This window comes from Dryobates pubescens, chromosome 15, assembly GCF_014839835.1.
Source record: "Dryobates pubescens isolate bDryPub1 chromosome 15, bDryPub1.pri, whole genome shotgun sequence".
NCBI lineage: Eukaryota > Metazoa > Chordata > Aves > Piciformes > Picidae > Dryobates > Dryobates pubescens.
This window is the reverse complement of record NC_071626.1, coordinates 21,587,923-21,602,298: the sequence shown is the minus strand read 5'-3', so window position 1 is coordinate 21,602,298 and position 14,376 is coordinate 21,587,923. Positions and strand designations below refer to the sequence as shown.

Here is a 14,376-nt window from a genome sequence, read left to right as displayed (position 1 = left end):
CTTCTCTGCTCCTGCTGGCCACACTGTTCCTGATAAAGGCCAGGATGCCATTGGCCTTCTTGGCCACCTGGGCACACTGCTGGCTCATTTTCAGCCTACTATCATCCAGTTACCTCCAGGTCCCTCTCTGCCTGGCTGCCCTCCAGCCACTCTGACCCCAGCCTGTAGCACTGCATGGGGTTATTGTGGCCAATGTGTAGAACCCAGCACTTAGATGTGTTCAATCTCATGCCCTTGGGCTCTGTCCAGCCTGTTAAGGTCCCTCTGCAGAACCCTTCTACTGTCTAACAGATCAACACCTGCCCCTAGTTTGGTGTCATCTGCAAATTTACTGATGATGGACCCCATCCTCTCATCCAGATCATCAATAAAGATATTGAACAGGATGGGCCCCAGCACTGATCCCTGGGGAGCACCACTGGTGCCTGGCTGCCAGCTGGATGTGGCACCATTCACTATCACTCTCTGGGCTCAGCACTCCATCCAGTTCCTAACCCAGCACAGAGTGCTGCTGTCCAAGCCATGAGCTGACAGCTTGGCCGGGAGTTTGCTGTGGGGGACAGTGTCAAAGGCCTTGCTGAAGTGCAGGTAGACTACATCCACAGCCTGCCCCACATCCCCCAGGCAGTCACCTGATCATAGAAGGTGATCAGGTTGGTCACGACCTGCCCTTCCTAAATCCATGCTGGCTGGGCTTGATCCCTTGGCCATCCTGTAAGTGCTGTGTGATTGCACTCAAGATGACCTGTTCCATATGCACACTTTAGAGCTTTTATTCCCCTGCATTACTCTTTAGTGCTGTTAGGAGAGACAGGGTGCAGTGTTCAGCTGAATTCTAGTGATGTAATTTAGCCTCTGAGGTTTGTGCTCTTCCTGAGCTGCTCAGAATGCACCACTGCAGTTCACAAAATTAACAGAGCCCTGCAAAGCAAATCGTGCCCTTACGTTAAAACACGACTCCCCTTGTCTGACACTGTCTGTAGTACTCTGGGATTCTACCTTCCCTGTTGCAATGTTAAAGGAAAAAGGCCCCACAGCTTAAAAAAACCCAAAAAGATGGTAAAATGGCTTTGTGTGGTGGGGGGAAGAACCAATTGTGTTGTCATTACCCTGAGAAAACCTCAGCATGGACTGCTTCATGGGGTTTTCCTGCCCCTATCCCTCCCTGCTCTTCTTTGCATAGAGCAAGAAATTAAATAAGGTCCATTCTGGCTGGGCAATTTGTCTAAGATCACAAAGCAGAATAACAAATGAAGAACTGTGCCTCTGTCTTCTAACTCCCAGCTTAGTAATTTCTTCATAAGTTTTCAGTACTTCAAGAGTCTTTTTCAGGCCCTTCTCTAATTAGGATGTGATTAAAAATGTATTTCTACAGTCTCCAAAGGGAAGAAATTGGAGAGGAATTCATATTCTAAAATTCCAGTACAAACATCAGAAACTGAGAAGCATTGATATCCAGACTGCATGTAAAATATGCATTGTGACAGTTTTATGTACACATTGTGCTGGGTTTAATTTGTCTGAGTTCCTTTCCTTGGCATAAGTGGCAATCATGCTAGCTCTCTGGCTGTCAACAGTCTGTGACACTACTGTAATTCTACCTGCTTAACAGTTATTTTAGCCTCTGCTCACTCCAGAGGTCGCACATTTGATTTCTCCAGAAAAACACAGCCAAGAAGGCCAATGGCATCCTGGCCTGGATCAGGAATAGTGTGGCCAGCAGGAGCAGGGAGGTCATTCTGCCCCTGTACTCAGCACTGGTTAGGCCACACCTTGAGTCCTGTGTCCAGTTCTGGGCCCCTCAGTTTAGGAAAGATGTTGAGTTGCTGGAATGTGTCCAGAGAAGGGCAACAAAGCTGGGGAGGGGTTTGGAGCACAGCCCTGTGAGGAGAGGCTGAGGGAGCTGGGGTTGTTTCGTCTGGAGAAGAGGAGGCTCAGGGGAGACCTTATTGCTGTCTACAACTACCTTAAGGGAGGCTGTAGACAGGCAGAGGTTGGTCTCTTCTCCCAGGCAACCAGTGACAGAGCAAGAGGACACAGTCTCAAGCTGTGCCAGGGGAAGTTTAGACTCGAGGTGAGGAGAAAGTTCTTCACAGAGAGAGTCATTGGTCATTGGAATGTGCTGCCCAGGGAGGTGGTGGAGTCACCATCACTGGAGGTGTTTAGGAAGAGACTGGATGGGTTGCTTGGTGCCATGGTTTAGTTGATTAGATGGTTTTGGGTGATAGGTTGCACTCGATGATCTCAAAGGTCTCTTCCAACCTGGTCTGGTCTGGTCTAGTCTAGTCTAGACTATTCAATATGGCTTATTGATTATAACTTCCCCTCTGCTACCACCTCTGCTGGGCAATGGAGTAAAGGCTGAGGAGGAGGAGTTGGATTTCTTTCTCTTACAACCCTGGTTGTAAGAGCTCTGGTGCACACGTGGGAAAGAGAGAGCAAGATCACGACAAAGAGTGCAGAGATCTCTACTGAGGCTGAAAGGAAGATGTGGGAATCCTGCTTGCTATTAAGGATGAACAGTCCTGATACTCTAGAAAGCCTTCCCTTGCTAGTGCATAACCCCCACATGGGATGGCAGTTCTTTCATTCTCATTACATTTTCTCATTCCTTCCACTTCTTAACAGTTATGTTTCTGTTTAAAGAATTGATTGCAACTATGTTGTTTTGTCTCAAGTCATTATCTCACCATGTGGAGGGTTTAAGGCTAATCCCAATGTGCATGCAGGGGAGTGGGACTTTTCTGAGGTCTCCAGGTCAGCTACTTCTTTACTGGGGAAATGGTCAGCACAGAGCCCAGCTGATGAGAGATTACTGATTTGTCATAAGGTTAGCCGGATTGAGTTCTTATTTTACCAGTTGTAATAAATATATAATACTGGTTGTATGGAGTTTAGGTCAAATCAAATGAAATCCTGTTTGCATATGTAAAATCATGCTAGTTCACACAGGCAATGTCTGGACTCTCTCTGATGATGACCTTGTGGGAAGAACCCTGGGTCTCAGATCAAGTGGTGCAGGAAACTTCTCATGTCCACTCTGCTCAGGCTTAACACTGCAAAATAAAGTCAGATAGATATCAAGGAGAGGTTTTTGTGTTCACCAGTACCTGGTGTACTGTGTTAAAAGCCATCTGGATTTTCTGTGCTGTCTCTGTTAGTCAGGTAAGCCACATTCCTTACCCAACTTCAAGGACACACCTTTTTGGCAGAGAAGGTAGCTGGCTCAATTCCTCCAGCAGAAAGCACTAGATATGCTTAGTCATTTCTTCCATGTTATGAGACTGATCTTTCCTGCTTGTAAAATGAAATTGTTTTGTTGTGTTTTTTTTTTTAGTGGGAACAGAATCAAATTCTGTAAATGCATCCTAGTAGAAAAATCTATGAAAGCAATGAGCTGGATGAAAACCAGCCTGGAACAAGGGAAAAATACAGAATAAGGAGGGGAGAACTTATATAGATGTTATTTCTGCAACAGGTGTTTGGGAACTGGTCTGGAAATTTGTTCTTGTTTTCATTTTCCATTCCTTCCTTTCCTCTCTTCTTTCCTTTCCTCTCTTCTTTCCTTTCCTCTCTTCTTTCCTTTCCTCTCTTCTTTCCTTTCCTCTCTTCTTTCCTTTCCTCTCTTCTTTCCTTTCCTCTCTTCTTTCCTTTCCTCTCTTCTTTCCTTTCCTCTCTTCTTTCCTTTCCTCTCTTCTTTCCTTTCCTCTCTTCTTTCCTTTCCTCTCTTCTTTCCTTTCCTCTCTTCTTTCCTTTCCTCTCTTCTTTCCTTTCCTCTCTTCTTTCCTTTCCTCTCTTCTTTCCTTTCCTCTCTTCTTTCCTTTCCTCTCTTCTTTCCTTTCCTCTCTTCTTTCCTTTCCTCTCTTCTTTCCTTTCCTCTCTTCAGGAAACAAACAAAACAACAACCAGAAAACCCCACCAAAACCCCCAATTTCACTGCTTTTAGCCATTCACAATTGCAACGATACTGACTAGTGTCAACAATGATTGCAAACCCTCCCCCAGTTATGTGTTACTCAAGCATAAATTTCCCCCTGAAATTCATATTGATGGCAATCAGAAAACAAAAAAAGTCCTACAGTCAATGTATAAAGAGGAAAGAAAACAAGCCCCCTACGCCAGACCACTTGCTTTGATCACACTGCTTCTCCTCGTTTTCTGATGTCGTCCCTGATTTAAGCACACAATAGGTTGTTTTGATGTTCATGTGCACTGCAACGTTTTGCAGAGGTACTTCCACTGACTTGTTGACTTAACAAATCCAACTGTCTGGCCTTTTGTAGGTCCTCAGTCAAGTGATCACAAGCCTGGAGTACAGTTAGTCATCTCCTATGAGAGCACCTGTCTGACAATAATGTTGAAGCACATGAGGAACATTGTGAGTATTTTGCTCATAATCTATTAAGTCCTTGGATTTGCAGAGTACTGTGAAAACACTGATCCTCAAAACAGCCTTTCTGAGGTAAATTTTAACTCAACATGATGATGAGGTGTTAGGTATTAGGTGATACGTTGGACTTGTTGATCTCTGAGGTCTTTTCCAACGTGGTTGAATCTGTGACTATCTATCTGTGACTATGATGCTCTTCTGCCATCATTTAATGTTTGCTTTATTCCTTTGAGCTCGCTCAGTATGGTTACAGGTATGGGACACATACAGAAACTGGGTTTCCCTAAAGGTTGGCAGTGGTATGTGGCTCATCACATCAAAAAAACCCAAATTTTATGACTATTTTGATCCTTTTAGCTGACACATTTTGATACCAGTCAGACATAAGGCATCATGCAGAGCAAGACTTTTTGTAGGATGTCAGCCTGGCATTATTGATTGATTATCCATGCATCTCTTTCAAGTCCAGCATGACTGCTCTATGAGCAGGGAAGAGCTCAGCAGAGGGACAAAGTGATGTATTTTAAGATGCTATGTCATTTGTGGAGCTTTGTAACCTGCACTCAGTCACAAGGCTAAGTGGTAAATGTTGTGTGTTCTGGAGCCAGACTCTGAGAGGAGGAAGCCAGCAGAGCTCCCATCTCACAAGACAGGTGAAACAGGCTGATGAGGGTATCTTGAGAGACCTAGCTGGTGCCATGTGTGATCTCCCAGCAGAGGCAGCATGTCTGCTGTTTCACAATGAGTTTTGCAGCCTGGATGTGCTCATGAATTCCCAGTTGCTCAAGTTTCAGATAATGGTAGCAGCAAAGAGATTCAAAACTATCTTTGTTTGGCTAGGAGATTAAAGTGTTTACTAACTGTTGCAGGTTCTCATTGCATACACCAGTGCCTCCTGCATCCCTAAATGGGGTCAAACTCAGGAGCTTATGTGAGAGCAATTCAGTAATAGAATGAGGCTGAAAGTTTTGTTAGTTGCATGAGACATGAGGCTTACAGAGCTCCAAGTGTTCTCTGTTGACTGCTCTGGCTTCTGATTTGCAATTCAAACATGTTCAGTCTGGTGTATAACATCCAGTAAGTCTCTGTCCTAGGAGACCTGTCTTGTTCCCTGTGTGCTACCTTGACAAGTGAGATCAGCCTTTGATGACAGGTCCAATTTATACAAACTTTACCTTCAGGATATAGTATAAGACCCTCTTTTTCTTTCTTTCTTTCTTTCTGTCTTTCTTGTGCTTTTAAAAGGTAAGTGACCTCGATAAGCTTCTGGTAAAGTTCTGTTGGTGAGAGGGGGATAGTCAAGTGACTACCATGCTGATGATGCTCACTGAGTTCAGGTATGTGATGTGGAGACACACACAAACAGAGCTACAGATGTTGGCAACGGTTTTTCTCCTAGCCTGTAGGCTCCTAACATTGTTCTTTAACTTAGGAAGTTCCAGCACTTAATTCAATGAAAATAAATTAGAGTGCAGATAGGGGTGTGTAGCAAAAAGAAAATCCAGGATTCAGTTCATTTCATTATGGAAAGGGACAACACAACTTTACAAAGTTGTCTAGCTTTTGAAAGTACTAAGTGACTTAAATCAATTCTAGTCAGTTTGCAAAGAACTCTTATTGCTGTAGTCCAATTCAGTATGACTAGCAGTGATTCATGACTTGAAAATAAGGTCACTGCTTTAGCAGTCTAACTTAGACAATCAAGTGTTTAAATCCTGGGCTTCCTGTTCCTTCCTTCCATCTGGCCATCCATCCATTGTCTTCTGATCTGAACTGTGGAATATCTGTGTGTTGGGGTGCTGGGACACCAGGCTGTCTTCAGACTAACAATCTATGACCAAAAGGTTCTTCATTCCATTAACAATCTTCTCAGGTTTCCAGTCATATAAATCAATCTCTCTGACATGATCTCCTCTTTTCCCTTTTTTCATTTGTTCAGCAGAACAGGGATTTTAAAATCCAAGATCCTGTCTTCCTCAAGACATGTTAAAGCTATTTCAGGTATATTCAGTCTTCTGCAGCGTCTCACTAATTACATTTTAGTGGTTCATCTGTGCAGAGATCACTTTGCTGTCTTGCTTTATGTCATTATTTATAGTAAATAAATTTTGTACTGCTCTTCCCCATTTAATTTATCTCTTTATAGAGATTTTATGATGTGTTCAGATGTGAAAATAATTGTACTGGTCCAAATTAATCCCCAATGTAGCTTCACAGGAGTGACAGGAATTACAATAGATGGAGGCTTTGGATCCGGGGAAATAAATTTTATTTCCTATTTGTGTCAGTTTACTTTTTAGGGGCTTTAATAGGAGATCTAGGTCCTGCTGTGCAAATCCTGTATTAATATACAACACACAGGAGAATCCTTAAGGAGGTGGTGTTGTATATAGCCATGGTCAAGTGACAAAAAAAAGCTTTTTTAAAGGATCAAGTCAAAAGAGTGCAATGCTATAGCTTTGCAGAGTTTTTTTCATGAGGGTAGCCCTATTCACGTGGGATGTCACAGACAAAAAACATGCTACAGCAGTTTAGAGAGCATTGGTCTGGTGCAGACCTGCCAGAGAACTCTTTTCTGTGGGTGTATGTGTGGAGTGCAGGCACTTTTGACCTGATGCATCCACATGTGCCAAATTTGCTGCAGATTGATGCAGTCAGTCATCCCCAGGTCTGTTTCAGAATGTCCTCTCTATTTTCTTCTCCTCAACATTTCAGTCATGTGTTATGAAAGCAAGCCCTGCTTGAAGAAAACTCTATCAAAAATACGTCAAAAATCGTAGAGTCATAGAATTAACAAGGTTGGAAGAGACCTCAAAGATCATCAAGTCCAACCTGTCACCACAGACCACTTGACTAAACCATGGCACCAAGTGCCACATCCAATCCTTTTTGAACACCTCCAGGGATGGAGACTCCACCACCACCCTGGGCAGCACATTCCAATGGCAAGTAAGTCCTTCTGTGAAGAACTTTCTCCTCACCTTGAGCCTAAACTTCCCCTGGTGCAGCTTGAGACTTGGTGCTTGTTGCCTGGGAGAAGAGACAAACACTCACCTGGCTACAACCTCCTTACAGGTAGTTATAGAGAGCAGTAAAGTCTCCCTTGAGTCTTCTCTTCTCCAGGTTGAAAAACCCCAGCTCCCTCAGCCTCTCCTTACAGGGCTTTTGCTTGAGACCTCTCCCCAGCCTCCTTGCCCTTCTCTGGACAATGTCTCAATGTCCTTCTAAAATTGAGGAGCCCAGAACTGGACACAGGACTCAAGGTGTGGCCTAACCAGTGCTGAGTACAGGGGCACAATGACTTCTCTGCTCCTGCTGGCCACACTGTTCCTGATACAGGCCAGGATGCCATTGGCCTTCTTGACCACCTGGGTACACTAATGGCTCATGTTCAGCTGGCTGTCAATCAGTCCCACCAGGTCCCTTTCTGTTTGGCTGCTCTCCAGCCACTCTGACCCCAGCCTGTAGCACTGCATGGGGTTATTGGGACCAAAGTTCAACACCCAGCACTTGGACTTGTTGAATGCCATCATGTTGGACTCTGCCCATCTGTCCAGCCTGTTAAGGTCCTTCTGAAGAGCCCTTCTATCCTCTAACAGATCAGCACCTGCTCCTAACTTGGTGTCATCTGCAAATTTACTGATGATGGACCCCATCCTCTCATCCAGATCATCAATAAAGATATTGAACAGGATGGGGCCCAGCACTGATCCCTGGGGGGATGCCACTGGTGACTGGATGCCAGCTGGATGTGGCACCATTCACCACCACTCTCTGGGCTCAGCCTTCAGCCAGTTCCTAACCCAGTGCAGAGTGCTGCTGTCCAAGCCATGGGCTGACAGCTTGGCCAGGAGTTTGCTGTGAGGGATCAAAAGCCTTATGGCTTTTGTGACTGGAAAGGACCATTAATGTATCCTAACCTCCTGTGTAGCATAGCTCTATTTTTTCACTTAGCAAACACTTGCAGCTAGACCAGCAATGCAGCTGAAAGAAAGGTTTGAACAGAGAGATGTTAAGTCAGGTTGCAGATGTTTGTATACAGTTTAAGACTGTAGGTGAGTAATGAAGATGAGTTCTGTTAGATATTTATAAGCTCCTAACAATGTTTCAGTCTTTAGATTTTCCTCAGGAATTCACAGTTCCTTTGGAATCCTGAGGTTCTGTCAGTCAGGTGACTCACATCAGACTCAGTGTTGCTGCTCATGATTTGATTTGCATCACAAAGACTGTTCTGGGAAAAAAACCCTTTCCCTTCAACTGTCAAGCATACAAAAGCCACAATGCTAATAAAATGCAATTTTCCAAACACATTTATTACATACTTTTAAATCAGCCTCTTGGGACATTACTTACTCCACCTAGATGCAGTCAGTGCAACGCAGGACACTTTATGCGTAGGCAACACAGGTAACAAGTGAAGGAGGGGTAGATAGAAGCCTTTGCACAGGGATGAAAACTAGAGAGGCCACAATGAGAGACCGGGAGACTGCCTCTGGAGTCATGAAGGGTGTGGCAGCAGAAAGGGATGAGACAAGGAGGACTGCTTCTGCAAACACAGTACCTGGCAAAGTGCACTAAGTGGTTTTAGCAGGAAGATGCAGAAGTCCTGAAGGAGGTTTGTTTTGGTGTGTGAAAGAACTTACTAGCTAAGATCAAGAACAGTTCAGCTGTGGCAGCACAATACCCAGAAAATCAGCAGCGGGCAGGAATAGCAGCACAGGGGGAGTGCTAGGAAGAAAGCCTGGGAGCCTACCTTAAAAATATAGACTCCTGGATCTCCATAGAAGCTGTGGAGGTGGATTTATGAAAAATGAAAGACGCACAGGTTTTTGAACTTGAAATGCTCAAATACAGTTCCTTTCGTGTATATCAACCAGCATAGAGAATGAGGGATATCAAGCCCATACCAGATACTACACAGAGCAGACTATGGGCTGGCTTAGCACTGCACAGCCAGAAACAGCCAGGCTACCTACTGCTGCACTGCTGGGCTTGCTCATCCACTCAAAAAGACCAGAGGCAAAGTATAGCCATTTCTGGAGTTCAGAAAAGCTTGGCTAATATATTTCTTTTCCTGTTTCAGAGAGAAGCAGAAGGGAACAGTGGTTCAGTGTTCACGCAGAAGGAAGTCTGCTTTGTCTGCTAACTTCATTACCATGACTTCAGGCATGCCCTGTTTTTCTAGATAGGCAGCTAAACTTTCAATCCTTGCTGTTGAGAATTTTGCCTGTAACTTCTTGTGGACAGAATAACTCCTCAGGGGCAGTGGGGAGGAGGAATAAAGCCAACTTATTCTGAGCCTCATGCCAATAAAATGTAAAATGTTACTAGAATTCAGGAAAGCATGTGTGGGTGATGAATTCGGAACCAATTTTATAGGGGGGAAATTTGCTGGAAGAAAAATAAACTCCTACAGTACTTTCCCAAAGTACTTCCAGCTTTCCTTTTATAAAAGCTCTGAAGCTGCCATGTACTACTCTTGGTGATTAATGATTCTGGGATAGCTGATATGTGGGTGATGAATTAGTAATCAGCTTTAGGCTTACACAGACTTACAGCCTCTTTCCATTTCATGTCCTACATCATCTGAGTACAAATTGCTTCCAAAAATATTTGTGAGATGTGATAACTTAAATGTGTTGGGAAAAAAAGGTAAGAGCCAAGCTTTCCTTAAACCACAAAGATGAAATCTACTTCTGACTCTGGAGGTGCAGGACTGTGAGGAAGTTGCCCATGGGAAGTACAGGTAGATGCTCCTCTACCTTTACTGGGTTTTGTCTCTGGCTTGATGTGGGTAAGAGATGAGGATTTTTGTTCTGTCTTAGTTGTTTCTCCTCACTGCTTTCATGGTCTCACTAACTTCTACATTTTATGGATGTCATTAATGCAGATTTAATTGGGAAATACATTGCCTGTCAGCAACACTATACCTGCCAATTAAATACAAAGCCACATTATCCTTTCAGAATATCATGAATGTATTCTGCTTGCTTTGCTGTGGTCCATGGATCAGCCAACTGGGACTGGGACGAAGCCTCATAGGTAGACCAAGCCTGGTTAGTCATACAGGATAGAAAACAAGTCTAAAACACCTTGCTGAGCTGGAAAAAAAGTTATTCAGAAAGCATCAGTGACAGAGTGATATCAACACCTTAGCTGATAGAGGGAAGTAGCACATTCAGATTACATTCTCCCTAGACTGGCACAGAAAAACTGAATACAAAGCCTTGGAAAGAAACCTCTCATGCTAACTCTAGCTTATAAAGAATTTGGATTTAATTTTATATTCATAGAAAAAGCATTGACTTTAGAAATGAATGCAAATGAGCTTAGATAGGCTCTGTTCTCTCTTGAACTGAAAATTAACTGAACATCTATAAACAAAGGGTACTAGTATTCAGCAGTAGTTTCAACTGGGAACAGATGAGATCTGTTCTTGTGGCACGGGGCTCACTATTGGATCCCAACACATTTGTTATGAAAGGTGTTTGACAAACATGTTGTACAGAAATTTGTGTTATTCTTTCTTGTTAAACACTGTTATTCTGTCACAGATGCAGTTCTGCCTCAGCTCTAGATTCTCACTGCTGATTTTTAAACAACTGATTCCTTACACAGCTGATGTGTGCTGGATAAGAAAAACAAAACAAAACAAACCCAGAACCACCAACAACAAATGAACCACAAACAGCAAGCTCTGTGTGATGATATCAGTGACCTGGGAGACAAAGGGGAACATAAATTAACTTTTCCACTGGTTGCAAATGAAGAAAGCATTAAAAAGAAGAGTGGAGACAAAGGAAAATCAAAACAAAAGTAATTTCCAGAACCCTACAACCAGCTTGTACAAATGAGAAGTGTTTCCTCCAAGAAGAATAGATCCATATCCCACAGTAATGTGAAGATAAAATAAGCAAATAGTGAGACAAGCTGTTACTATGAGAGATGCCAATGAGAAAGGCCAGTCATGGTGCAGAAAGAAAGTAGTCCATCTTGAGAAGGCTTTGATAGGAAAACATTTCACTCAGGAGTCTCTTAAAGACTGCAATACAAGTTCAAATAGCAGTTCTCAGTAGGTTTACTTGGGAATGATTGATTCTTTGGGATTGATTTATTGTTACAAAAACTTAGTTAAGAAGAGATGAACAAGAACACAAGTCAATTGTGCAAATATTCAAGGGAGAAGGTTCAAGAGAAATTATTTAGGACGTTAAACAGATAGAAATAATGATAGGTAATTAACACATGCATCATATATTGAAATGTTTTCTTACAAAGGGAGATGGCAAGCCAGAGAAGAATCCAAAGAAAAGTGAAGGGAACTTGGTACAGAAATTAAAAGCAGTCTGGATCAGGGGTATGTAGATTTCTTTGATTAAGAAATTGGGAAGAAAACTAGTACAAGGGGAAGGCATGCACAACAGTGCCACTATTTTCTTAATGCATTTTGATATTCACTTATTGTTCCTGCCTAGACAAGGAGAGAAAACAATACGTATGTCACAATAAGATGAGACATAAAACAACTGAATTTACTTGTGTTCCTTTTTTCAAAGGCTTATTTTCTTCCCACACAAACAGGCAGCAATGGTGTTAATCTTGATTGATTTCAATAGAAAAGGCAAATGGGGATTTGTCTTTCTTTTTTTTTCTCCCCTCTGCTTTATTCCAGAGAAGTAGTTTTGGGACCTGTGTTTCTAAGAGTCCAAACTGTGTCAGCCAGTATCATAGACTCCACAACTAAATATTCATTTGAAATTTAAGTGTTCCATGCACAACAATGTTGAAAGCAATGGAATTTAGGTTCCTTACAGCCTTGGTGGTGATTCTGGAATAAAAGCTTTAGGGACTTGTTCATGAAATCTGTGCTCTGCATTCTATGTGCTGCACCAACAAGGCTTAGCTGTAGAATAACATGAGGAGAGGTTGAGGGAGCTGGGGTTGCTTAGCCTGGAGAAGAGGAGGCTCAGGGCAGACCTTCTTGCTCTCTACAGCTACCTGAAAGGAGATTGTAGACATGTGGGGGCTGGTCTCTTCTCCCAGGCAACCAGCACCAGAACAAGCGGACACAGTCTCAAGCTGTGCCAGGGGAGGTCTAGGCTGGGTGTTAGGAAGAAATTCTTCATAGACAGAGTGATTGCCCATCAGAATGTGCTGCTCGGGGAAGTGGTGGAGTCACCATCACTGGAGGTGTTTAAGAAGAGACTTAATGGGGTGCTTGGGGCCATGGTTTAGTTGATTAGATGGTGTTGGATGATAGATTGGACACAATGATCTCAAAGGTCTCTTTCCAACCTGTTTTGTTTTGTTCTGTCCTATCCTATCCTATCCTATCCTATCCTATCCTATCCTATCCTATCCTATCCTATCCTATCCTATCCTATCCTAACATTATATAAAGTATGACTGAAGCTACATTTCTTTCATCTATATTTTTTTAAAAAGAGTTAAAATGACTTAACTACAGTAATATAGTGATGTAGTGGATTATTTTCTTTTCTAATGATTATTTAATTACTGCAAGTGTGGTTTCTATTTTAAATTTTCTTTGAAGCAATTGGCATCTATTTTGTGACAGGAAAACTAAAAGCTTAGTAGCAAAGTAGAATAAAGGTGTGCAGTGTTTACAGTGAGGGTGTTGAGACACTGGAAAAGGTTACCCAAGGAGGTCGTGGTTGCCTCCTCCCTGGAGGTGTTCAAGGCTGGGTTGGATGAGGCCTTGAGCAACCAGGTCTGGCAGGGGGGACCTTCAAGGTCTCTTCCAACCTAAACCATAGTATGAATCAATGAATCTGTGAATGTTTTGGGATATGCAGAGCTCAAAGGAAAAACAAGGAAGGGTCTTCAGTTAGTATTTACCAAGTAGCTACATGACCTCCCATCGACATTGCAATCCTCTTTGTCCTGAAGGTTTACCTACCCCATTAATCTGGTTTTGAAGGATCGTCTTGCTTTGCAATATCATTGTCCTAGTGTTGATTTTTTTTCTCAGCTCTTTAAATTTAGAATTATCCCAGGGGATGTTATCTAAGTCAGAGGCTGGTTTTGCTAATTAAGCTGCAGCTTACAAAGGCAGAGCTTAGCCTTTCACTGAAAAGTCACATGAGGACTCAGAGAGGGTGAAAGACAACACAGCAGCGGCGATGGCTTTTCCACATTTCTTACCAGGCAGCTGATAAGTTATGTAGGTTACTGGGATGCAAGGATGATTTCTTCTGTGGGGTTTTTTTTCCCTAATCCTCCTTTATTGGGTAATAATCAAACCTGCCTCATATCTGCACTTCAGATGTAAGCATTTGACTTTATAGTGAAGGTTTTCTCTAACCATTTGCTATAATTACATGATTTTTAAAGGTGGAAGGATATCCCAATATTAAACAGGGCTATTTTGTAGTCCATTTTTCACCATGTAGCAGTTAGATTCTCACAGCAGTGCACATAAGAGTACAGGACAGAAAAAAACTTGAGATTTAAAGCTACAGAACCAAGTGAACAACTTGTAATTTCTTTAACTTTTTATTTGGGAGTAGTAGCTGAAATTGGAGCCTTTCTAAAGCCTGGCTTTTATTTTATGTTTTTTTTCATTGAAGAAGAGGAAGAAAGCAAGTGTGATTTGAAAATGTCCAGGAAATTAAATCTTGGGGAAGAAAAGAAGTTATTTATAGAGGAGGAATGAGGGCATTAGTTAATACAAGTTACCTTTGATCTTTTTGTCCTTTCTTTCTTTTTAAAAATAGTTTTAAATGAAAAATGAAAGAGAACAGCAGCAGAAACTTAGAAAGGGCCAGTCCTGCCTGACCAAACTGATCTCCTTCTATGATCAGGTGACTGCCTGCTGGTTGTGGGGAAGGCTGTGGATGTAGTCTACCCTGACTTCAGCAAGGCCTTTGACAATGCTCCCCCACAGCAAACTCCTGGCCAAGCTGTCAGCTCATGGCTTGGACAGCAGCACTCTGTGCTGGGTTAGGAACTGGCTGGAGGGCTGA

At 42.7% G+C, this 14,376-nt stretch overlaps 1 protein-coding gene across 1 annotated transcript in view; it reads left to right on the top strand.

Annotated features, from left to right (window-relative positions):
- The window catches only part of PIK3C2G (phosphatidylinositol-4-phosphate 3-kinase catalytic subunit type 2 gamma), a 227,113-nt gene that overhangs the window by 200,138 nt on the left and 12,599 nt on the right, over positions 1 to 14,376 (top strand). The window contains exon 33 of the mRNA XM_054167841.1: positions 4,284 to 4,378. Within this exon, the coding sequence (XP_054023816.1) occupies positions 4,284 to 4,378 (95 nt within the window). The remainder of the gene's footprint in view (positions 1 to 4,283; positions 4,379 to 14,376) is intronic.